Source organism: Schistocerca piceifrons, chromosome 10 (genome assembly GCF_021461385.2).
Source record: "Schistocerca piceifrons isolate TAMUIC-IGC-003096 chromosome 10, iqSchPice1.1, whole genome shotgun sequence".
Classification (NCBI taxonomy): Eukaryota; Metazoa; Arthropoda; class Insecta; order Orthoptera; family Acrididae; genus Schistocerca; species Schistocerca piceifrons.
In genome coordinates, this window is record NC_060147.1 from 88,468,805 (window position 1) to 88,494,522 (window position 25,718).

At 39.4% G+C, this 25,718-nt stretch overlaps 1 protein-coding gene across 2 annotated transcripts in view; it reads right to left on the reverse strand.

The window, feature by feature from the left end:
* Nucleotides 1-292: 292 nt before the first annotated feature.
* The window catches only part of LOC124718793 (tubulin alpha-3 chain-like), a 251,477-nt gene continuing 226,051 nt past the window's right edge, over nt 293-25,718 (reverse strand). For both annotated transcript variants that reach the window (XM_047244401.1, XM_047244400.1), the window contains 2 exons: nt 21,079-21,268; nt 293-737 (listed from right to left, as the gene is read on the reverse strand). In XM_047244401.1, the coding sequence (XP_047100357.1) occupies nt 631-737; nt 21,079-21,268 (297 nt within the window). In that variant the 3' untranslated portion in view covers nt 293-630. The remainder of the gene's footprint in view (nt 738-21,078; nt 21,269-25,718) is intronic.

Sequence of the window (25,718 nt, forward strand, 5' to 3'; positions counted from 1 at the left end):
TAGAGAGTTAAAGCAAAACAAGCAGAAATCAAACAAATGTTTATTCGTGTGGATCTGAACTTGCCCAACATCTGATGCTCAAGCTGCTTACGTAGATAGGAGGACCAATAAAATATGATAGGATGTTATACACACAGACAGGCAGAAAATATTTTATTGCTTTACAAAACCACTGCATGAAGAAGTCACACACACAATATACTTTTTGTAATAGTTATATATTTTTTGTAACACAGATAATAACTTTTTAAGACAAAATAAAAATATTTTATATATTTAAATGTGACAGGTCTTATTAGTTACTGATTTAAAATGGTTAATATTAGCTTATTGAAAATTTGAATCTGCTTTATGTAGGCAGTAAAGGGAAAATGTCTCAAATTCTAAAGAATGCACCTAACACCCCATCATACTGACAGAATGATAAATAGAAAGAATGTTCTGTCATTTCACATCTCATAGACATGTTACATCACTTTTTCTTCATTAATTATGTCCACGACACTGACATGGTGCATGACTCGTGTGACAGTTTTAATGCTTCTGATGACAGAATGTCACTATCTTGCACACGATTTTTGATAAGATTGCAGTATCCAGATCGTAGTATTGGTAGTAAACTGTGATGAGTCAATATTCGTCTTTGTCCTCATCTGTCTCTGATGCAGCATCCTCCTGCACTTCCTGGTAATCTAGCTCCAGTGCTGCCAGGTCTTCACGAGCTTCAGAGAATTCACCTGTAAGTTGAGAGAGAAGAGTAATTTATTCTGATGCAACAAAAGGGCTTCATCCAGTGTGTTCTAAAGATCCTGTTATGTAGCAGAATGTTCAGTTATGTTTAAGAAATTAAATTAATAATTGAGGCATTGACATAGGGGGAAAAAAAAGCGTTTGTGGACTTGGGAAAAAAAGAGTTTTGTTGTATGAATTGGTTGTGAAAACGTATGAAAGTCATGTGAAACATTCTCATGTGCAACATACACTTTAATTTTGTCCAGTATCATCAAAATGCAACTTGAGATTTTAGTTGGATAACTGCCTACTATAAACTATATTAGAATGTATCAGGTTGGGTGTGATAATCACTTTCTGCCTGTTGGTATGAGGTATTCTGATGATACTTCAAGGCATTCAAGATTTGTTGTTGCCATATTGAAGGGTTTCTTTGGCTTTCTCTGTTTATCACAGATGCAGTTCTTTCATACCCACACATCTTAACTTCTCTGGTTCTACACTTATTTTCTTTGGTAACCATTAAGTCACAGATTATGCAGGTGTTTGAACAGAGATGGTGAAATGGAGACTTCACTGTTTTCTGAGCCAGCCAGGTTGGCCGAGCGGTTCTAGGCGCTACAGTCTGGAGCCGCGCGACTGCTACGGTCGCAGGTTTGAAACCTGCCTTGTGTGATGTCCTTAGGCTAGTTAGGTTTAAGTAGTTCTAAGTTCTAGGGGACTGATGACCTGAGAAATTAAGTCCCATAGTGCTCAAAGCCATTTGAACCATTTGAACTGTTTTCTGAGGACCTGATGTAGAACCATTGTTCAGTGCTTGTTGGAGATTCAGTTGTCCAAGATGTACATCCTATATATGTTTAAATCTGCACTTAAGAATAACTCAGTTAACTTGTAGATGTTTACATTTGAACTTGTGGGTAACTTAGTGAACTTTTAGATTTTTTTTTTAATCTGGACTTAAGGATAACTTAATTGACATATATCATGAATAATTTCTTTCTTTTTATGAAGAGAAACAGCAAATACGATCCCTAATTAACCCTTAACGCACTAGGTGAGGTCCCCCAGACAGCAAGAGAATTTTTTAACTTTCTCTCTGAGGTAACTTCTAGCAGAATGCTCCTATATGCTCCTATACTTCACCTGTTGTTGCTGTTGTTGTTGTTGTGGTGGTCTTCAGTCCTGTGATTGGTTTGATGCAGCTCTTCATGCAACTCTATCCTGTGCAAGCCTCTTCATCTCCCAGTACCTACTGCAGCCTACATCCTTCTGAATCTGCTTAGTGTATTCATCTCTTGGTCTCCCTCTACGATTTTTACCCTCCATGCTGCTCTCCAATACTAAATTGGTGATCCTTTGATGCCTCAGAACATGTCCTACCAACTGGTCCCTTCTTCTTGTCAAGTTGTGCCACAAACTCCTATTCACCCCAATTCTATTTAATACCTCCTCATTAGTTATGTGATCTACACATCTAATCTTCAGAATTCTTTTATTTTCTCCTTGTCTAAACTATTTATCATCCATGTTTCACTTCCATACATGGCTACACTCCATACAAATACTTTCAGAAACGACTTCCTTACACTTAAATCTATACTCGATGTTAACAAATTTCTCTTCTTCAGAAACACTTTCCTTGCCATTGCCAGTCTACATTTTATATCCTCACTACTTCACATACCCTCCTCAAATTGCCTTGTTCCGACACATATTGTTGATGTATGCTGGGGTCTCCTAGAGGGTACCTTGTGAACTACATGCCTGTTTTCTTAGTAAAGCACAAAATCTGTTTGCAGGAGTGTGTCAATTTCAACAATCCTAAGTTTGATGAAGTTGTTAGTCAGTGGGTAGAGGGACATACCGATGATATAGATCAAGAAACAGATGAAAAAGATGATGATTGCGTAGCAGCCAGTGATCATAATTCTGCTGGCAAACACTATGATCAATCAAGGGAAGAACTTCAGGACAATTGTGTTGGACACCTTCCTGTTTCTCCAATAACATATTTAAAGTGTTTGTTAACATAAAATGTGTTCTGATTGATGGTAAAGGAAAACGTAGATCCTGATAGTGAAAATCAGTTTTGCAGACTTTCTTTTTGTCCAATCAAGTGTCATTTTTAACCTTGCGATTTAGTTTATGTGAAAATTTACCTGCTATTAAGATACTATAAGTTTTCAGAATGTTAACATCATTTCTCTAACAATTTGTTTTTGTGTACTAATTTAAAAACCACATAAAAGTATGTAATCTTTTATCATGAAAGTAAAACATTGGTGGCTTCATTTAGTGCAACAAAATCAATGAGGAGTATTTAAACAACAGTGACATAATCATAAAAATAAATGTTGTATAACTTAAATGAAAATTTTCAAATTGCTTAGTCTCTTAGTCTCAGTTTACGCATTGGGGTCACGGAGACCACACCTCATAGTATACGTTACAAAAAAGTCACCTCATGACATAAGGGCTATATCAACACCCTATTCAGTGTATTTCGACTTGGGCTGATGATAATTTATGTTCAATGAAGTACTGTCTGGTGTCAATGGTGTTGAGAAACACATGAAATCATTAAAATTGAACAAAGCATTGGAACCATTGAGATCCCGCCAGATTCTCTACTGAATTTGTGGCTGAGTTGGTTTGTCTTTTAACTCTAATCGAGCATCCACCCCTCAAACAAAAAACCATGACCAGCAGTTGGGGAAAAACATTGGTCACACCTCTTTACAAGAAGGGTATAGAAATGATTCACGAAACTACCACCCATTATCCTTGACACTGATTTGTTGTAGACTCTTAGAACATATTCTGAGCTCAAACACAATGAGGTATCTCAAATAGAATGACCTCCTCCATTCCAGCCAGCATGGATTCAAAAAATGTTAATTAGGTGAAACCCAACTAGCACTTTTCTCACGACATACTGAAATCTTGGATGAAGGCAGTCAAATATCTGCAGTATTTCTTGGTTTTCTAGAAGAAGTAGACTGAGTACCACATTTATGCTACGTGTCTAAAACACAGTCATGTGGGTTATTGAGCAAAGTTTGTGACTGGATGAAGTTATTTTTGGTAGATATGACACATAATGTTAACTTGGATGGAGAGTCATCAGATATAGAAATAACTTTCAGTGTGTCCCAGGGAGATTGTTGGGAGCCTGGCTATGTTATCAGTGATATAGTGGGCAATATTAATAGTAACCTCAGCGTGATGATGCAGTTATCTGTAGTGAAATACTGTCTGAAAAAAGCTGCAAACATATTCAGTCAACTCTTGATAAGATTTCAGGACGGCGCGAAGGCTGGCAACTTGCTTTAAAAGTTCAGAAACATAAAAATGTGATCTTCATGAAATGAAAAAACTTAGTATGCTATGACTATAATATCAATGAACCGTGGCTGGGATTGGCCAACCCTATGTAGGGCTTTCTTTCTTTCCTGACTTTCATTGCATATTTACCAGTTTTTGTGCAAAGTTGCACCTTTGCAAAAACCAGCCAGCTTATCATTTGATGAAATGTGCAAGCTTCTCTCCACATATTATTGTGACAGAAAGCACATAATTGTGGTGCATGTACAATTTTACCATTGTCAGATTTGCCCAAACGAATTTTACAAAACCTGTGCAACAGAGTAACACAGGTTGAGCCATCATCATAAATTTGTTATTAGTACCAATCACGAATCCTACACTGATCACATGGTGTGTGATGTTATTATTCATCTGGTACCAGATAGGGAAGTCTGTGAAAAAGCACTTCAGCACAAGAATCTGATGTTTCCTGATGTTCTCTGTATAGCACAGCATTTTGAAGCATCATGGGCTACAGGTGATCAGATTGCTGCTTGGGTGAGGTATTGGAAGTTGCTCAGTAAATACCTGTTACATATGCTGCAAGTGTTCAGAATGACTGGGAAGCCACTGCAGCATCACATGGGGCAGTGCCGGTTATGGCCACAGCAGCAGCAGGCCACATCACAACAGTAGCCACATGTCTGCCTTTGATCTTGTCCATACTGATTCATCCAACACCAGCATGTTGTGCCCATAAGTGTTGGGCTGTTTGCAACAAGTGTCAAAAGAAAGGCCACATTGCTTTGGTGTGTAACTCCTCTTCAAATGTAGTGGACACAGTAGTACTTTTTATGGACTTGCTCGTGTTTAATAAACCAGTAAAAAAAGCAAGTGGATATCCAAGCTGCTAGACCTTAGTAAGCGCACAAATGTATGTGGACTTGGGCTCTCCTCCCCTCACGCAGGTTTCACGATTACTGGAGGAGAATATCTAATTGCACATGGATGCACCATAAAATTGTGGTAATACATGGACCAAATGCAATGTGGTGTTCAGGCATAGTGAAATGGTTCTAAAAACAAAGTCACATGCAATGCAAATCAGAAAGGAAGGCCAACAACATTGACCACAGACGACAATGTTGAGGCAATATTTTCAGGCAGCTGAAAGAACATCTGAGGGGGAAAGAGATTTTCCGATAATGAGAACATTCATACAGCTATTCTCAAATTGCTCTGTGATCAAGGAGTGAATTTGTATCATTGAGGAATTGAGTGATTGGTAGGATGTTCTTACTGTTGTTTATGGAGACTTGGCAACTCTGTTATAAAATAGAAAAATACTGTTACTCATCTGGGTCACTTTGATTTCTAGTCCAGCATTAAATAAAATTTACTTGACGTGCTGTAATGATGTGTAACTTGTTTTTCAAGTCACCCATACTTTATTTCCCTCAGTTTCATTGCTCCAGAAGATAACACTGTAAGACAACAAAGGGAGGAAGTATGTAAAATAAGTCTGCACCCTGGCCATCAAGTTAATGCGTTGTCATCCTCAATGGAGAGAAGTCTTCCGAAGTAAGAGTCATTTCAGGTGTGCCACAGGGGAGTGTCGTAGGACTGTTGCTATTCACAATGTACATAAATGACCTTGTGGATAATATTGGAAGTTCTCTGAGGCTTTTTACAGATGATGCTGTGGTATATCGAGAGGGTGTAACATTGGAAAATTGTACTGAAATGCAGGAGGATCTGCAACAAATTGACGCATAGTGCAGGGAATGGCAATTGAATCTCAATGTGGACAAGTGTAATGTGCTGCGAATGCATAGAAAGAAAGAGCCTTTATAATTTAGCTACAATATAGAAGGTCAGCAACTGGAAGCAGTCAATTCCATAAATTACCTGATCGTAGGCATGAGGAGTGATTTAAAATGGAATGATCATATAAAGTTGATTGTCAGTAAAGCAGATGCCAGACTGAGATTCATTGGAAGAATCCTAAGGAAATGCAATCTGAAAACAAAGGAAGTAGGTTACAGTACACTTGTTCGCCCACTGCTTGAATACTGCTCACCAGTGTGGGATCTGTACCAGATAGTGTTGATAGAAGAGAGAGAGAAGATCCAATGGAGAGCAGTGCGCTTCATTACAGGATCATTTAGTAATTGCAAAAGCGTTATGGAGATGATAGATAAACTCCAGTGGAAGACTTTGCAGGAGAGACGCTCAGTAGCTCGGTACGGGCTTTTGTTGAAGTTTTGAGAACATACCTTCACCGAGGGGTCAAGTAGTATATTGCTCCCTCCTATGTATATCTCATGAAGAGACCATGAGGATAAAATCAGAGAGATTAGAGCCCACACAGAGGCATACCGACAATCTCTCTTTCCACGAACAGTACGAGACTGGAATAGAAGGGAGAACCGATAGAGGTACTCAAAGTACCCTCTGCCACACACCGTCATGTGGCTACATATGGATGTAGATGTAGATACAGTGACAGATTCTTGTATGTACCAAACATAGCAAACGAAGCTTCTTGATTAGTTTATAATTTTGTTGATTGTATACTAGTATATTATGCAACAGGAGAGCAAGGAGCTTCACACACAGTGTTTCATTTAGTGTAGTACCATTAATATCTATTTCTGGTATGATCAAGTCATTTTTTGTAAGAATGAAACTGTTTGTTGTGAATTAATAAGAAATATTCGAAAAAATGTCGTAGGCTGCTTCTCGTATGGTTGAATTTGGATGTGATTTGTAGTAGTGGCATCAATAATCATCATAGTTTCTGAATGGGCTGTCTCAGTTCATCTATCAAAGTGACAAGAGGATTTTTTTTTTTTTTGGGGGGGGGGGGGGGGTAACAGCCTTAATCATAATGACCCATCAAACCCCCAAATAAAGGATACCTCCACAAACTAAAATCTGTGAGATTTTATTTCTTTTAGAGAACATGCTTGGCATACGTTCCCTTATAAGACATGTAATGTAGCAAATTGGTGTGAATTGCCAAAAAAAAAAAAAAAAACTACTTTGATTCTGACCATATCGAAGTACCCGATACTATCTTGCAACATTTACGTGAAGTAGTACAAACAGATAAGCAAGCATTGTAATACTATAAATTCAATTTACTGATGTACTTGGAATACCTAGAACATAGTTATCATCAAATATAATTAAAAATGTCATGAAATATAGCTACTATGAAAAATCAGTACAAAAAATACAAACAAATGTTATAAGTCACCATATAGTGGAGATGCTGAGTTGTAGATAGCCACAACAAACAGACTGTCAGCAAGTAAATTTTTGGCCAAAAAGGGCCTTCATCAGAAATAGACGACATATGTACAACACTCACGCAAACGCAACTCACACATACATGACTACAGTCTCTGGCTGCCGAGACCAGACTGCAAGCAGTAGCATATGAAGGGAGAAGCAACTGGGTGGTGGGAGTAGGGAGGAGGCTGGGGTGGAGAGGGGGAGGGATGGCAGGGAGGTGGCTGGGGTGGGGGGGGGGTGGGGAGGGGAGGGATAGCACAGTAGAGGTAGAAGGGGGGGAGGTAAATTGCTGCTATACCTGGGCCGCTGAAACATGTCACTTCAAGGTCACTCCTCAAGCGCCGTAGAGTTGGTAGTATAACTAACAAACAAGTGAGGAACGGGGGGTGCCGGGGGTGAACCAATAACAGCACTGAACAAAAGCCGGTTCCTGTGGCAATGCTACCACATTGCCAGCTTCTGTGTAAACATTGTATGTTAGTGCGTGAATGCCTGCTGTTGTGTTGTGTTACCACCTTGACTACAGTTTTTGTTTGTTAAACAATGTCTCCAAAACGATGTCGTTCACCAAGTGACAATCCATTGCACCACAGAGTGCCATTAAATAGTCAGGCTTTGGAATTACTACAGAGGGAGCATGAGTTTTACGAGCAAGGAAAAAATTTGTTTCTGTTCAAGGGCACGCGTTGATTTCTGCCGAGAAAGTTTTCGAGCGTACCTCGAAAACTCTAGGACACAGTGAAAGAACAGTTATAAGGAAAGGGGTGTTACTTCAAGACTTACAAGACAGTGAAATAAACAGTGTGGAAGAAAGCCCCTGTGGAAGAAACAGTGTGTTTTTAAGTACTCTGGGCAAGAAAAAGAAGCAGCCTCATCCTATTACAGATGTTGATTCTTTCCAGTCCGATGCAATTTGTTGGCACATATATGGATACTATAAAAGAAAAGAATACCCCACAATAGCGAAGTTGCTAATTTCTTTAAAAGAAAGTGAACTTTTCTTAGGGGGGAAAACATCACTTAAGATGATATTAAAAAGTATGGGCTTCTGTTTTAAAAAGTTAGATGGACGAAAACTGTTACTAGAAAAAGCTCATGTCATTATAGCTCATTCCATTTTCTTACACAAAATTGTAGGAAAGGACATACACTCAGTCATATGGTTAGATGAAACCTGGGTCAATGGTGGAGAATCAGTTGAGAAATGCTGGACAGATAATACTCCGAACAGCAGCGGTCATCAGTCAACAGGAAGAGGATCATGGTTAATTGTGGCCCATGCATGATCTTCAAACAGCTTTGTTCCAGAAGGACTTCTAGTTTTTTGATAAAAAAAAAAAAAAAAAAACCAATGCCTATCATGAGGATATGGACCACCCACGGTTTCTACAGTGGTTTAAGAATGTGTTGCTCCAGTTTAGTGTTCCAGCAGTTTTTGTGATGGACAATGCACCGTACCATTCTGTGATTTTAGATAAAGCTCCCACCACTAGTGACCATAAAGACACTATGGTGCAGTGGTTGCAGGCGAGAGACGTTGCTGCGGACATGTCCATGACAAAGCTGCTGTTATACTCGCTCGTGAAACAAAATAAGCCTGTGGTGCCTAAATACATTGTAGTTGAAATTGCAAGTGAACAGGGTCACTTGGTAATTAGGCTACCACCTTATCACTGTCATTTTAATCCAATTGAATTGGTTTGGAGTGAAGTCAAAGCGTACATTAGAAGTAACAACAAGACTTTTACTATAACAGAAGTGGAAAGACTGCTATGTGAAGGTCTTGCTATGGTAGATGCTACCTCATGGAGGAAAAAAGTAGACCATGTTGCTAAACTGATAACAGAAGCACAGACTATAGATGGCATTATAAATGAAAATGAACAGTTAATGATTTCTCTTAATGATGATGATAATTATGATGATGATGACAAAAATAACGGTTTTGGCACCAATTCTGATGACAGTGAAGGAGAACTGGATGGAATTGTACTACAGACGTCGGAAATAGGTGAGTGTAAATGTATACAGAATTAATTCTTTTTCTCTCTGCAGTCGGGTAGGCTATGTATTTTTTGTTTTATTTCTTTCTATGAGTGTGGATAGCATGTTATTTGGTATTCTTAGATTTGCATTATTATATGACGTTTTACATGCAGCTACTACAGTAACAATTTGGACAACTTTTTGTAGATATTGTCATTAACTTCTGGTGTTGTTATTTTCCAGTTTAATATACTATCAAACACTTAGTCTCCATTGCCATTCCCTCCATTGTTAGAAAAACATACTTTGTTGCACTTATGTATAAACATTGATTGTAGCTTACATTTAAAAAATGTACTTCGGAGTTGTGGCCATGTGCGGTGGCAGCTATTGCAACCTCGCAATCGCAGTGTAGCCAACCACACGCGAGCTGTCAAGTGACATGTTTCACCGGCCTGGGTATAGTGGGAACATACAGGGGAGAGGTGGGTAAAGGGGAGGGCAGCTGGGTGCAATTGGGAGGTTAGACAGAGGGCAGGAGAAAGGGGGGCAGGGGCAGAAGAGGAGAGAATTAAAAACACTTGGGTGGATTGGCAGATAGAGGGCTGATTAGTACTGAAATGGGAACAGGGAAGGGGCTAAAGAGGCTAGGTGGGTAATGACAATGACTAGTGAAGACTGAGGCCAGGAGGGTTATGGGAACATAGGATACACTGCAGGGAGAGTTTCCACCTGTGCAGTTAAAAAAAGGTGGTGTTATTGGGAAGGCACAGGCTGTGAAGCAGTCATTGAAATGAAGAATGTTGTGTTGGACAGCATGCTCAGCAACTGGGTGGTCAAGTTGTTTCTTGGCCACAGTTTGTCGGTGGCCAAGCTCACAGACATCTTGTCAGTCATCATGCTCACATAGAATACAGCACAGTGGTTGCAGCTTAGTTTGTAGATCACATGGCTGGTTTCACAGGCAGCCTTACTTTTGATGGGATAGGTGGTGCTCATGACCAGACTGGAGTAGGTGGTGGTGGGAGGATATATGGGACAGGTCTTGAATCTAGGTCCATATCAGGGATATGGGTCATGAGGCAAGGGATTGGGAGCAGGGGCTGAGTAGGGAAGGACAAGGATATTTTGTATAGGTTTGGTGGGTGGTGAAATCTCTGTGGGAGGGGTGGGAAGGTTAGTGGATGGGATATTCCTCATTTCAGGGCACAATGAGAGGTAGTTGAAACCCTGGCACAGAATGTGATTTAGTTGCTCCAGTCCTGGGTGGTACTGGCTCATGAGCGGAATGCTCCTCTGTGGCTGGATGGTGGGACTTTGGCAGGTGGTGAATGACTGGAGAGATCTGTTTTTGTACAAGGTTGGGAGGGTAATTATGGTCTGTGAACATGAGTAAGAAAGTCAGCCAAGTAATATGGATCACATGTAACACCTCAACCAATACTGAGAATTGAATAAAATATTTAGAGGAATTACTTTTCAGCATGCCCTTGCATGAAGTAAACAAGCACTATTAACTTCTATAGAACGAGAAAACCAGATTATAATGACCTTAAAATAAATAATGAGTCCACACATTGTGTGGTTGCTCAGAATTTCTTGGAATACCTGTTGACTGTCAATTAAACTGGTAAGAGTGTGTAAAAATACTTAGTAACAGAACCTCAGCAACATGTTATACTCCCTGAATTCTGGCATCAACATGTGATATTTCATGTATCAGATCAGTATATTTTGTTTATATCTGTACTGTCATTAGTTGTGGTGTAATTTTTTGGGGAAAGAATAGGAAAAATATCTAAGTTATATTCAGACTGCAGAAAAGAGCAGTAGGTACATATAATAACCAAGAGTGGCAGCACAGCTCATTGCCTTAAACCTTTTAAAAAGCTGGAAATCTTAAATGTCTTGTGACAATATATTTTTCTGAGTGTTGAGTATGTAAAAAAAATATTGAGTGCTATGTCAAAAAATTTTTGTATGCTTATGAAGTAAGCCATGGCTGCAAAATACTAACACAAATTCTTTACAGATGAATTGAAAAACTGGTAGAAGCTGACCATGGGGAAGATCAGTTTGGATTCCATAGAAATGTTGGAACACATGAGGCAATATTGACCCCACAACTTATCTCAGAAAATAGATTAAGGAAAGGCAAACCTACGTTTCTAGCATTTGTGGACTTAGAGAAAGCTTTTGACAATGTTGACTGGAATACTCTCTTTCAAATTCTGAAGGTGGCAGGGGTAAAATAAAGGGAGCGAAAGGGTTTTTACAATTTGTACAGGACCAGATGGCAGTTATAAGAGTCGAGGGGCATGAAAGGGAAGCAGTGGTCGGGAAGGGAGTGAGGCAGGGTTGTAGCCTCTCCCCAATGCTATTCAATCTGTATATTGAGCAAGCAGTAAAGGAAACAAAAGAAAAGTTCGGAGCAGGAATTAAAATCCATGGAGAAGAAACAAAAACTTTGAGGTTCGCCAATAACATTGTAATTCTGTCAGAGACAGAAAAAGGACTTGGAAGAGCAGCTGAACGGAATGGACAGTGTCTTGAAAGGAGGATATAAGATGAACATCAACAAAAGCAAAATGAGGATAATGGTATGTAGTCGAATTAAGTCGGGTGATGCTGAGGGAATTAGATTAGGAAATGAGACTCTTAAAGTAATAAATAAGTTTTGCTATTTGGAGAGCAAAATAACTGATGATGGTTGAAGTAGAGACGATATAAAATGTAGACTGGCAATGGCAAGGAAAGTGTTTCTGAAGAAGAGAAATTTGCTAACATCGAGTATAGATTTAAGTGTCAGGAAGTTGTTTCTGAAAGTATTTGTATGGAGTGTAGCCATGTATGGAAGTGAAACGTGGATGATAAATAGTTTAGACAAGAAGAGAATAGAAGCTCTTGAAATGTGATGCTACAGAAGAATGCTGAAGATTAGATGGGTAGATCACATAACTAATGAGGAGATATTGAATAGAACTGGGGAGAAGAGGAGTTTGTGGCACAACTTGACTAGAAGAAGGGATCAGTTGGTAGGACATATCATGAGGCATCAAGGGATCGCCAATTTAGTATTGGAGGACAGTGTGGAGAGCAAAAATCATAGAGGGAGATGAAGAGATGAATGTACTAAACAGATTCAGAAGAATGTAGGTAGCAGTAGGAACTCGGAAATGAAGAAGCTTGCGCAGGATAGATTAGCATGGCGAGGTGCATCAAACCAGTCTCTGGACTGAAGACCACAACAACAACATGAAATATGTGCATTAAATAGTTACTTTAAGTTCTCTATTATAATATATGTAGAAATAATAATTATATAGGAATAAAAAAAACTAACATAATTATAGATTAAAATTACAGTCAATTACAGTGTCCTCAGAGTCTTTCACAATGGCATACATGAATAAAACATTTTCAGCTTTCCAGGCACGTCCATTCAAATAAAATTCTCGAGCTTTTGATGGCCATCTCCACCATCGTCGTCAGGGCGACGACAGCAGAGATGGCTGTTGAAAGCTCAAGGATTTTATTCGAACTGACACAGCTGGAAAACCGAGAACATTTTATTCAGTCAATTATGGTATAAGAAGTCAATTATAAGCTGTTAATCTGTTTTGAAAGACACAATCATGCAAATTATAGCTGTTTCAAGTTTCACAATAATGTATGAAACAATTTTTGACATAGTACTGAACCGTTTGATGGATTAATAATGAAACCAGTCGAGCATTTCTTGAATGATGAGGAGGTGATTTTTGAGGTGGAACATATCCTAAGCAGCCCAAATTCAGATTTCTACAGCTCAGGACTTGGAGCAAGTTGCATTTGTAAAGTGGTTGTGTAGAGGAGGGCTGACACCCTCAGGAGTCAGGAGGAACCCATTGAGTGTGAGGTTGCAAAGGCCAATGATGTTTACTGCATTCAGTGCCCCACCTGTTGTCTATCATACAACAACAATATTGGCTGCTAATGGCAGTGGTTGCAGAACTGGAGGTATCCAACAGAGAACACAGCATGAGGCTACAGAGTGCAGTTGGCCTGCTTAGTCGGTGAGTAACTCACAACAGTGCTACAGTATAAGTGGTTTTGATACAAAGGAGAGCAATGGCAACAATAAACAAACATCAACGACACTTTTTTAATCTGGCCACATGACAGTGGCACCCTGCAGCAGTTCGTCAAACATTTGAATGGTGTACATCCAAACTTAAAATTTACAATGGAGGTAGAGAAGGAAGGAAAGTTACCTTTTTTAGATGTGTTGGTGGAGCAAAAATCAGATGGACGACTGGGCCATTCTATGTATAGGAAGCCAACACATACAGACTTATACCTTCATAGCCACAGCTTCCATCATCCTTCTCAGAAGAGAGCTATGCTGAGTACTTTAGTACACAGAGCCAGGACTATTTCTGACAAGGACCACCTTGGTCCGAGATTAACCATTTGACGACTGTTTTCAAGAGGAATGGTTATTCTGCCCATGAAATTAAATCAGTATTGTCCAAGAAAGTAAGACATGATGCCATCCATAAACAAGAAGAGGACCAACAAATAGCAGGGCTTCCATTTTGCAGTGCTACAACAAGCAGGATAGGCAGAGTCCTAAAGAGGCAAGGAATAAAACCAGTTTTCCGACCACCTAGGAAAATTAAGGAAATTTTGAGATCAGTCAAAGAAAGTCTTGGCCTAAGTGTGCTGGGAATTTATAGTATTCCTTGCGAATGCGGCAAGAATTATGTGGGCCAGTCTGTAAGAACCGTTGCTGACCGCTCCATCGAGCACCAGTGCCACCTGAAATACAGGTATTTGGAAAAATCGGCGGTGGCTGAGCATAGCCTGCTTAGCAAGCATAAGATTTTATTTGAAGAAACCAGAGTAATAGCCCACACATCGAATTTACTGGGACTCTGTGATCCAGGAAGCAGTCAAAATTAGACTTAGCGATAATAACTTTAACAGAGACAGCGGTTATGCACTTAGCAACACCTGGAAGAGTGCACTGGATAAAGAAAAATCGCAGAGGAAAACTTCCCACACTTTACCTCCTGATTCAAGGGATGGTGCTGCAAGCAACGCGGGATAGAAACTACATCTATGGGAGTAGAGGGCACCACTTCACTACGCACCATAACACTGTTGCTATGATGTATTCCAGCCAATCAGAAGCCGTCCTTTACATATAAAAGTGAGAGCCTCACCAGTTTATGACAGTCAGTTTTAGCCCTGATGACGACCATGGAGGTAGTGGTCGAAAGCTTGGAGTTTTATCCTGAATTGATGTGGCCTGTACACCGAGAGACTTTTATCCAATAAACAAAGCAAACATTGCATTACATCTATAACAACAGTTGCCAAAGTTGACATGTCATCAGAAAGGAACCTAAGGAATTTTTCAGAGAGAGAAAGAAGTGGCAGGCAAAACACTAGTGTTTCTTCAAGATAAGTCAGTGGAATGTGTGGGGTCATATACAATCGACTGAGCAGATGATGTACATGAGGAGTACAATGATGACAACACTTGCTTAACAAGCAAAAGTGATACTGAAACAGATATCAAGCAATGCAGTTCATCATCATTGTTGGACAGAGAGCCACAAATCCCATCTTGATTGAAATGTTGTAAAGTACAATCTACCTCAAAGGAGCAGGTACTAAATATAATTACAGACATCAAAGATAATCCACATCACAGTAAAAAAAGAAAACAATGATTAAAAACAGCTTTCAAATAAGTCCACAGCAATAAGACAGTGTAGTGATTAAGAAAAACTACGGATATTCAAAGAAGGCCACAGTGCACTTTTTACAAAATCTAGTATTTGCACATTTCAAGGACGCTCAATGCAATTTATAGTATATATATGATAGTGCACTACTATATTATACACATTGGATTGCACATTACATATATTACAGTGATTCTGAGGGAAGCAGTGGATGATTGCATAACTTCAAATAGTGCTACAGAAATGGAAGAGGTAAGGTAATGAAATTTCAAACAAAACGTCAACTTAACAATGCACAGTAAACTGTGGAATTGGCCTGAAAATTTGTAGATGAGATAAACACATTTATTCTGTTGTTCAGTAAGGAATTTGTTTCCAACTCCAACCAGTCAGGATTTGAAGAGGAAATGCATATGAAAGGAACCTCAAAATTAAAGTTAACCGTCTCGGTTTGTAACCATTCTTTCTCATATAATTACAATGAATATAATAATTCCTACAGTAGAAATTGTAGATCCAATTCTTGATACTACATTTCATGATGTATATGCATCTGGGTAGTCTGAATATCGTCGTGGTATTCCTGTTAAACCTATTTGTATCGCGATCCACTATCATCAATGCCTTAACATATTCACATACAATTATGTCAAAGGTTAACCTGTATTATACATTGGCTGGAAAGCTATTTATTGTGATGCAAAGTTGGAGGTGCTCTGTCCCCTATGGTTATCTCTCATGTGCATGATCTTGGAAGGGCAGGTGGGAATATTTACATCACAACAAGAACATGTGGGTAAATGGGTGTAAGAGAAATACAACTGTGGCATGAGCACTGCTTTTGGCCAATAGCTGGTCAAAATAACTTGCTTTTGCTTCAGTTCTGATCTGAGTACAAAAATCATATTTCCTTAGAGCAAACTATTCCTCCTGAAAAGTATATGACACTGCAATTCATACCACCTGCAACCACTGGACAAATTCAGCCTCTGAATGTTTGTTTTTCCCTGACTGTAAAATGTATTATTGTGCTGTCTGTAGCTACACCTTAAAGGACAGACAGTTTCACAATTAGCTCCATGACATATTGTTTATTATTCAGTTGCATGCCATCACATTCCATCAGTTCTATCACATTGTTATGCCAATATGATTCTAAATGCATTCTTTAAAAGTGGATACTTAGCTGAATGTCCTGTATGATTTGTAGCTCCAAAGAAGCTGGCATTCAATCTTCAGGTGTGAAACTTTGTGATCACTATGGTACATCATTTTTCATATAGTTTTTACACTGCAAGTTAGTGATTTGTTTTAAACATTTCTTGAATGTTGATGATGTTCATTTTGTGAAGTGTAAAATATACATCACAGAGATTTGATTTCTACACCTCCTAGCTGACAAAAGAATATTTAAGAGTTATTTATGTTGGACTCTTTCAGTCACATATAGAGTATGGACTGCTGATTTGGGGACACACTCTTCACATCACTGAAGTTCTAAAAATTCAGAAGATAGTGATACGGGCAATGAGGAATTCTGGTAGATCAGAGCACTGCCGGCCACTGATCATTCAGCTGAAAATATTAACAGTTATTAATCTTTATATATACGCCTCAGCATTGTATGCAAAAAACAATATTGCAGATTTTGAAATGAGGGAAAACATACACCACCATAATACCAGAGGCAAAACAAAATTAGACATACCTAGGCATAGGCTGACAAGAACAGGGAATTCCCATCTAATCAATAGTCTAAAAATATTTAATAAACTTCCATTTTCTTCTTGGTTGGCTCACATAAGTAGCTTCAGGAGCAAGCTACTAAACTGGTTACTAATCAATCCTTTTTACAATGTAACAGAATTTATGAATATAAAATCAATTGACATTAATTTTTAAGGATTTCATTGTGTGATGTCACTGAATGTATTTATCTTACATTATAGTGTATGTTATCATCTATTGGCACTATTTGCAATGCTCATTTAGCTTTAAGCTACTATTCAAGGAAAATGTTATATGATATCCATGTAAATTGCCTATTCCACCTCAGGTGGTCAATGGTGAATAAAGAATTTGAATGTGAATCATTTTCTGTTGCTTTCCTGATTCATATGGTGAGTCATTAGCAGCTAATATTTTCCCATCATAGCTATTAACATAAAACTTTCAAATGAGTCTTACTAATGATTGCCCTTGTGATCTTGCAGTCAAGGGGCTCTTCATCAGACCTGGTCTTATTGAACAGAGACAGTGGTCACATGCATGTGAGTATGTGTATTAAAAGCTTTTTGATCTATTTTGAAGCATAATATAAAAATAAAATTTGATCATCAATTTGTCATGTTTTGTAGCAGATTGTTACAGTGTACTGTCCCCTTGCCAGAAGGAGTTGCAACAGCTTGTAGGCATGTCATCTCGTGGTGACACACCAACTTCAGCTGCCAACATTGTCCCATTTACCACACTAATTGTGAGACAGCTGACATATGTTGCAAGGACTTCTCTGCTTTTGCTGTGTAAGTGCACAGGGAACTTTCGTCTCCCAGTGTCCCTCACTTTTCTGACTCATGACATCTCATTTTTGATCACAGTACAAACTATGTGTATACTGTCTGCCTCCGTAGCGCAGCGGTAGCATTACTGCCTACCACGCAAGGGGGTCCAGGTTCAATTCCTGGCAGGGGACTGGGTGTTGTGTGTCCTTCTTTATCATTTTCATCATCATTGACACTCAAGTCACTGAAGTGGCGTCAACTAAAAAGACTTGCAATACGGCGACCGAACCACAAAGGGGATATCCCAGCCAATAAATGCCTTATGATCATTTCATTTTTTTATGTGTGTACTTTATCTTTGTATGTAGACTCCCTACATGTGAAACAACAGAAATCAGATTACTTCATATTTGTAGTGCCTTGTCACTGGTCACTGCTGACCTTAACTATCAAACTGTGTCATATGCAGTGTTTTTATATTAGCCACAGTTGGCTGCTGTGTCTCATTTTGACAATAAGTAATTCATAGCCATAAATATTTTTATTGGATCATCACTATTGTATGTGTCACTGTAAACGCCAGTTCAAGTTTCATTTTGGTAGGTGAGACATTTAAGGATCTATTAGCAGTGTGTGTCACTTCTGCTACAAATCATACAGTTGTGGCCTCCAAGAATTAATGGCTGAGCATTAGCATAATAACTGTCATGTTTATGATGATGTCTCTGGACAAGACTGTGTGAGACGAGGTAATACCATTTCACCATTTCTGTTTAATTTGGTCCTGGAGAAAGTAATACAGGAAATGAAAAGAGAAGGTAAAGGGGCAAATCTAAAAGATAGAACAGAGCTATTGGGGTATGCTGGGATATGCAGATGACATTGCAGCCATAGTGGAGTCAGAGGAAGAGACAACAGAAACCACAGATGACTTATTAAGGGATTCCATTAATACTGGGCTGAGGATTAATATGGAGAAGACTGAAATGATAGAAGTATCCAGAAAAGTGTCTAACAATGCCCCATTACAGATTGCAGTATAGAATGTAGCTAGACTGGAAAATTTTAAATAATTTGACACCTGGTTCAACAATAATAATAATATAAAGCAAGAAATTAATCGACATATTGTTAATGGTACAAAAGCTAACTTTACACTTAAGCAGATAATGTCATCAGAAATCTGTCAGCTAGAACCAAACCTAAGGCCTACAAAGCAGTGATATTAACAGTGTTGTGGTATTGGACAGAAGCTTTAAGCACAAAAAAGGTGAAGAGAACCTGTTGATCTTTGAATGGAAAATCATGAGAACCAGGAACTGTACAACTTGATGAAACAAACAAACATCATGCAGAAAATGAAAGCTGATAGAATAAGCCTGGCAGTGTACATTATCAGAAGGTCAGAAATGTGCCAGGCTAAAGCTGTGCTTATGTAAAACCTGATGGAATTTGTCCAGTTGGAATATCAAGGTAGCAATGGGAGAATGAACTCCGGAAGAACCTTCAGAAGATGGCTGCCCATGAGAACTGAATCATAAGTGCACAAGCTCACCATCTATGGAGGAACACTGTAAGGTCAGCACAGGATCTTCAGCATCCATGATCACCAATATGTATGTATATATGTATGTATGTATGTGTCTGGAAGGGAGCAGCTCTGTGAGGTTTGCTATAGTTTTACTACAGATTTATTTTGAATGGAAATTCATAAATTATGTACATAATGAAAAAAACATGATTAGTTTTGATGTTTCTAAATCAACTGTATACCTCTGATATATCCATAGAATTAATGTTCAAATTGTGATGCTTTATATGAAATTTGTAAATTACATAGGCACCTGAAACTTCCTGGCAGATTACAGCACACAGTTTTAATCTTTTAGGAAATTCCAAATCAGCACACACTCTGCCACAGAATGAAAATTTCATTCTGGAAACATCCCCTAGGTTGTGGTGAAGCCATGTCTCTGCAGTAGCCTCTCTTCCAAAAGTGCTAGTCTCACAAGGTGTGTGAGAGAACTTCAGTGAAGTTTGGAAGATAGGGGATGAGATGTGGTAGAACTAGAGCTCTGGGTCATGAGTTGTGCTTGGATAGCTCAGTTAGTAGAGCACTGGGTCATGAAAGGAGAAAAAGTCCCAGGTTTGAGACCCAGTCCAGCATACTGATTTAATCTTCCAGGAAGTCTCAAATCAGTATACACTCCACTGCAGAGTGAAAATTAATTTTGTATATGTTGACATGTGTTTCTGGGTTTTATAATGATCAAAACAATTGTATATGAAAACAAACACAACCATTATAAAATCTTTAATTTCAAAATTAAAAGTAATAAAAATGCACTTGTAAAACAGAATATAGAAAAGTAGCAAAGTAATACAAATTTAAAAAAATCAGTAGTCTATTGTAATAACATATACAGTTAGATTGGTTTTCATTTTGAAAGAATGAGGATTAGAGTTTAACATCCCATCCCCTCATTAGAGATGGAGTACAAACTCTGACTGTTTCAAGGATGGGGAAGAAAAATTGGTCATGTCTTTCCAAACAAACCATCCTGGCCTTTGCCTGAGCAATTTAGAGAACAGACAGCCTAAATCTGGATGGCTGGATGCAGATTTGAACCATCATCCTCCCATATATGAGTCCAGTGTGCTAATGACTGAGCCACCTTGTTCAGTAGTTTTCATTTGGTGCCAACACCATTTTGGTGTGTAGTATAGTCAGGCAGTAGTAATGATAGTTGGAGGTCAGACAAGTGCAACAAAATGTGCCATATGGTCACTTATTACTCAATGATGATGCAATTGCAGTGCAGAAAATAAAAGGTATGTTACTGAAAATTGCTGAAGGAAAGCTTTTTTATTGAGAAAATTATCACCAAAGTTTTTGTTATGCGGACTAAGGACAAAGGAAATGAAGGAGAAGCAAGAAGGAATAATATTTATTTCAAAATGTAATTAATATAACTATTAAATGGTTGTAGCTGTGCTTCTCATTTGCATACGTGGTGTCAATAGGTCACATCGAACCACACAAATTACATTCTTTGGAACATTAACTGCTCTGATTAGCCACCATGTTTAATTCAGTCTGCCTTTGTACTTCATGCAGTGTTCATGTGTATCAGTCTTTATGGTAAAATATAGGTGTATACAGAAAACTTGGGAACTGTTTATTACGTATATTATGATCCGTATCCAGTATCCTATATGTATATTTCTTATATTGCATGTATAAAATTCAATGAAGTTTGAAATAATGCACTGTTTTACAGTTCACAATACTGACAATCCTCATAGCGGATGGCATTTGCTTCCTCCACTCCCCACAGCTTGTAGTGAAAGTTCATTATTAATACAGTACAAAGCCTACTTTTCTACAATGTCTTTCTCTCAGGTTAATGTATACCTTCATTCATTTCATATTCTTGTGATTTCTCTTTCTTGGTGGGATCTACAGTACATGATGAAATAATGAGTGAATGAATTAAACAAATATAGGTGCTCACCTTCTTCCATTCCTTCACCAACAAACCAGTGCATGAACGCTCTTTTTGCAAACATGAGGTCAAATTTTTGGTCAAGCCTCATCCATGCCTCTACAATAGCTGTGGTATTGCACAAGCAGCACACAGCTCTCTCCACCTTAGCCAGGTCACCACCAGGAACCACTGTCGGGGGCTGATAGTTGATACCGACCTGTGGGCAGAGGAGAACACACTGTAGCTACCAAAAGTACACGGTATGAAACAGGGCACTGCAAATCCACATGCATGTCACCTGCCTTGAGCCTAGTGTGTGAGAAGAAGGAAACAGTCAGCAATTGTTAAAAAACCCAGGGAGTATAGAGCACAAAACAGCATCTTCAGCATGGGGAACAACATCAGTACAGGTGTTCCTCAGGGACTGATATTGGCTCCTCTCTTGTTTTATGTAAATGATCTGCCAATGCACCAGTTTACACAAGAACTTGTTCTTTTTGCTGATGATATGATTGTTATGATCAAGCCTACTGGAGTAACTTCAACACTTTAAGACATAAATAAAATTTTCTTGGAAATTAGTAACTTATTTTCTGACAGTGGATTGTCAAAGAAACTAGAACAACACAGTTTTTCCAATACTGTATTGCACAATGCCTGGCTGCATCATTACAAGCAAAATGTGAAGGTTAATCAATAAATGAAAGAAAATATTCTAAAATCTTTGGTGTGTATGTTACTATGAACCTGAACTGATAGGGGAAGTGTGTGGCCTCACAACACTGTTACTGTTGGCAGTCTACTCCCTGCACTCTCCATTAGACAGCACTGTTCTCACCCCCATCCCCAACCACACCTTGCTATCCCTTCTTCCTCCTCGCTTTCATGCTAAGTGACAGCTGTATTCTGGTCAAAGCTGCTGGAGATAGTAGGTGAGGTGTGCTAGTTCATGTGAATCAATGTTTGTGTGCTTCCTTTTTAGGTGAAGGCTTTGGCCAAAAGTTAATGTGTAAGTATTTTTTTGTTGTGCCTATCTGCAGCTCAGTGTGTCATCTTTAGTGTGAATAGCAATCTACGAGGGCCGTTCAGAAAGTAACCTCCGGTTGACTTAAAAAAATACACCAAGTTAAATAAAAATATTTTAATATATACATCTTACAACTACATCTTTGCACTATTTTTCTACATAGTCTCCATAGCGATTGAGGCACTTATCGTATCTCTTCACAAGCTTTGAAATTCCTTCTGCATAAAAATCACCCGCTTGTGCCTGGAGCCAGCCTGTGACCGCATCTTTGAGCTCTTCGTCGTCATCAAACCGCTGTGACCCGAGCCATTTCTTCAAATGCATGAAGAGGTGATAATCACTTGGCGCCAGGTCTGGGCTGTAAGGTGGATGGTTGATAACGTCCCACTTGAAGGACTCAAGAAGGGCCGTTGTTCTGCGAGCAGAGTGAGGATGGGCGTTATCGTGCAAAAAAACGATACCGGAAGTCAGCATACCACAGCGTTTGTTCTGTATAGCCCGTTGTAACTTTTTTATTGTTTCACAGTACACGTCTTGATTAATGGTTGTACCACATTCCATGAATTCAACCAACAACACCCCTTTGGCATCCCAAAACACCGTTGCCATCAGTTTTCTGGCAGAAAAATCTTGCGAGGCTTTTCTTGGTTTGGTAGGCGAATTTGAATGTGCCCACATCTTTGATTGTTCTTTTGTCTCAGGGTTCACGTACTTAATCCAGGTTTTGTCACCGGTCACAATTCTGTTTAACAATGGTTCTCCTTTGTCCTCATAACGTGACAGAAAGTCTAATGCAGAGGCCATTCTTTGAGTTTTGTGGTGGTCGGTAAGAATTTTGGGCACCCGTCGTGCACAGAACTTACGGTAACCCAATCTTGCTGTCACTATCTCGTACAAGAGAGTCTTAGAAATCTGTGGAAAACCAGTAGACAACTCCGACATTGAGAAACGTCGATTTTCACGAACTTTTGCATCAACTGTCTGAACGAGTTCGTCAGTCACCAATGATGGTCTACCACTCCTCTCTTCATCATGAACATTTTCTCGTCCACTTTTAAATAAACGTACCCATTCACAGACAACTCCTTCACTCATAACTCTTGGTCCGTACACGGCACAAAGCTCACGATGAATAGCTGCTGCAGAATATCCTTTGGCTGTAAAAAACCTTATGACAGCACGCACTTCACATTTGGCGGGGTTTTCTATTGCAGCACACATTTCAAACTGCCACAAAAACTAAACTAGCGCAGGTACGATGTTCACTCGACCACGGCTTGATGCCGACTGACCTGTTGAGTGCGTGAACGCACAGATGGCGTCGCTACTCCCCCCACAACCCGCACTGTGACCAATCGGAGGTTACTTTCTGAGCCGCCCTCATATCTCTTTCTTATATTCTTGATATTCCAACTTGGGGTTTCCATTGTTTCATTTGCTTTATAGCTAACATACAATTTTCTTAAATTTGTACATTCTTGGAACAATTTCTCGTAGTAACATATTTATAGCCCCAGTCGTAACATAAATGTCATTCGTTAACACTTGCTGAGCACACTGCAACACAGAGTAAATGAGACATATTTCATAAAAGTTACTGATGCAGTGAATTTTCCTGGAGTGCAAAAGAAAACAACCAGAACAGACGAAGTTTGAATTACTGTGGCGGGAACTACTTGTTGGAAATGCAGAATCCAGTCACTTAGCATAATGGTATCACAGTCTGCCAAAGTATAACTTTAACAATACCAGAGAAGGAAAATTGCTACTCACCATATAGCAGAGATGCTGAGTCACGATAGGCACAATATAAAGTTTCACACAATTAAAGCTTTCGGCCATTAAGGCAGTAGACATACACATACACACACACACACACACACACACACACACACACACACACACACACACAAACCCAACTTGCACACATGTCTGCAGTCTCAGAGAGGTGAGACCACACTGCGAACAGCAGCACCAGTGCATGATGGTAGTGGTGACTGGGTGGGGGTAAGGAGGAGGCTGTGGTGGGGAGGGGGAGGGATAGTATGGTGGGAGTGGCGGACAGTCAAGTGTTGCAGTTTAGACGGAGGGCAGGAGAGAAGATGCGGAGGGGGGAGGGGGTAAGTAGCAGAAATGAGGGAAAAAAAAGACTGGATGTGGGGGTGAAATGATGGCTGTGTAGTGCTGGAATGGGAATAGGGAGGGGATTGGATGGGTGAGGACAGTGACTAACGAAGGTTGAGGCCAGAAGGGTTATGGGAACATCTAAACTGCAACACTTGACTGTCCGCCACTCCCACCATACTATCCCTCCCCCTCCCCACCCCAGCCTCCTCCTTACCCCCACCCAGTCACCACTCCCATCATTCACTGGTGCTGCTGTTCGCTGTGTGGTCTCAGCTCTCTGAGACTGCAGATGTGTGTGCAAGTTGCATTCATGTGTGTGTGTGTGTGTGTGTGTGTGTGTGTGTGTGTGTGTGTGTGTGTGTGTGTATGTGTGTCTATTGCTGACAAAGGCCTTAATGGCTGAAAGCTTTAATTGTGTGCATCTTTTTATTGTGCCTATCGCAACTCAGCATCTCCGCTATATGGTGAGTAGCAACTTTCCTTCTCTGGTATTGTTACATTCCATCCTGGATTTTCCATTGTTTGAAAGTAGAACTTTATAGTGTTAGGCAAAATGTCACTGCACACACATATTGAGGAGGCCCAGTCATAAAAGGAACAGTCCAAAGAATAACCAGTGTCATGCAGAATAATCAGGACTTGTCGACCGTGGAGAGGAACATGTCAGCTACGGGACTGGGCCTGAAGTCAATGTGCCCTAAATTGGCCCGCTGATGGGATCAAATTACCTGCTGGCTGGAGGTTCTGTGTCACTCCCCACTTGCAGTAACCCAGCCAGACATAGGTGTACTGATGCATACTGGTAGTATGGCATTGTCCATTGATATATCTGGTGGGATTATAAGAAATAGAAATCACTACACACAGTTCACTCAGTGTTTCAACACTAACCAAAGCTCAGACCACACCCATTTGCACATGATTTTAGGTCTATGATCACTCCTATGTTACATCTTCATATTTTACTGCTGCTTGTCTGAAACACTGGTTCTCCAGCCAGCCATGATTAGTGATACATCAACATTATTCACTTCAGTTTTGGATGTCCATCTTTCCTGTAAAAAGCATTATGTTGTTACTAAGAGGTGAGGCTGGGACTGGTGAAGTCTTCTCAGTCAGATGTGGCACTTTTGGTGTCTGTAGAAAAATCTGTGTGGCTGTGGCCATCATTTGTGTAAGAGCTATATGATTTGCATGAAACGTGGAAAAACTGCTACTGAAACCTATATATGATTAAAAGAAGTATATGGTGAAGGCTGTTTATCATGTACACAAATTTTTTAATGATTCAAAATTGAGCACATATGAGACATCTTTGGACACCAATTAAAGTGTCATCCACAAAAAGCATTACGCATCCCTGTATAGACCGATAAAGTGCAACAGACATGGAACTCCATCCCACAAACTGACATCTGGTACCTGTATAACACATTGCATTCAAAGTATGCATACTTATGCTCAACATTGTGGTGATTACATCAGTTATTAATGTATCGGCATTTCTCTTATG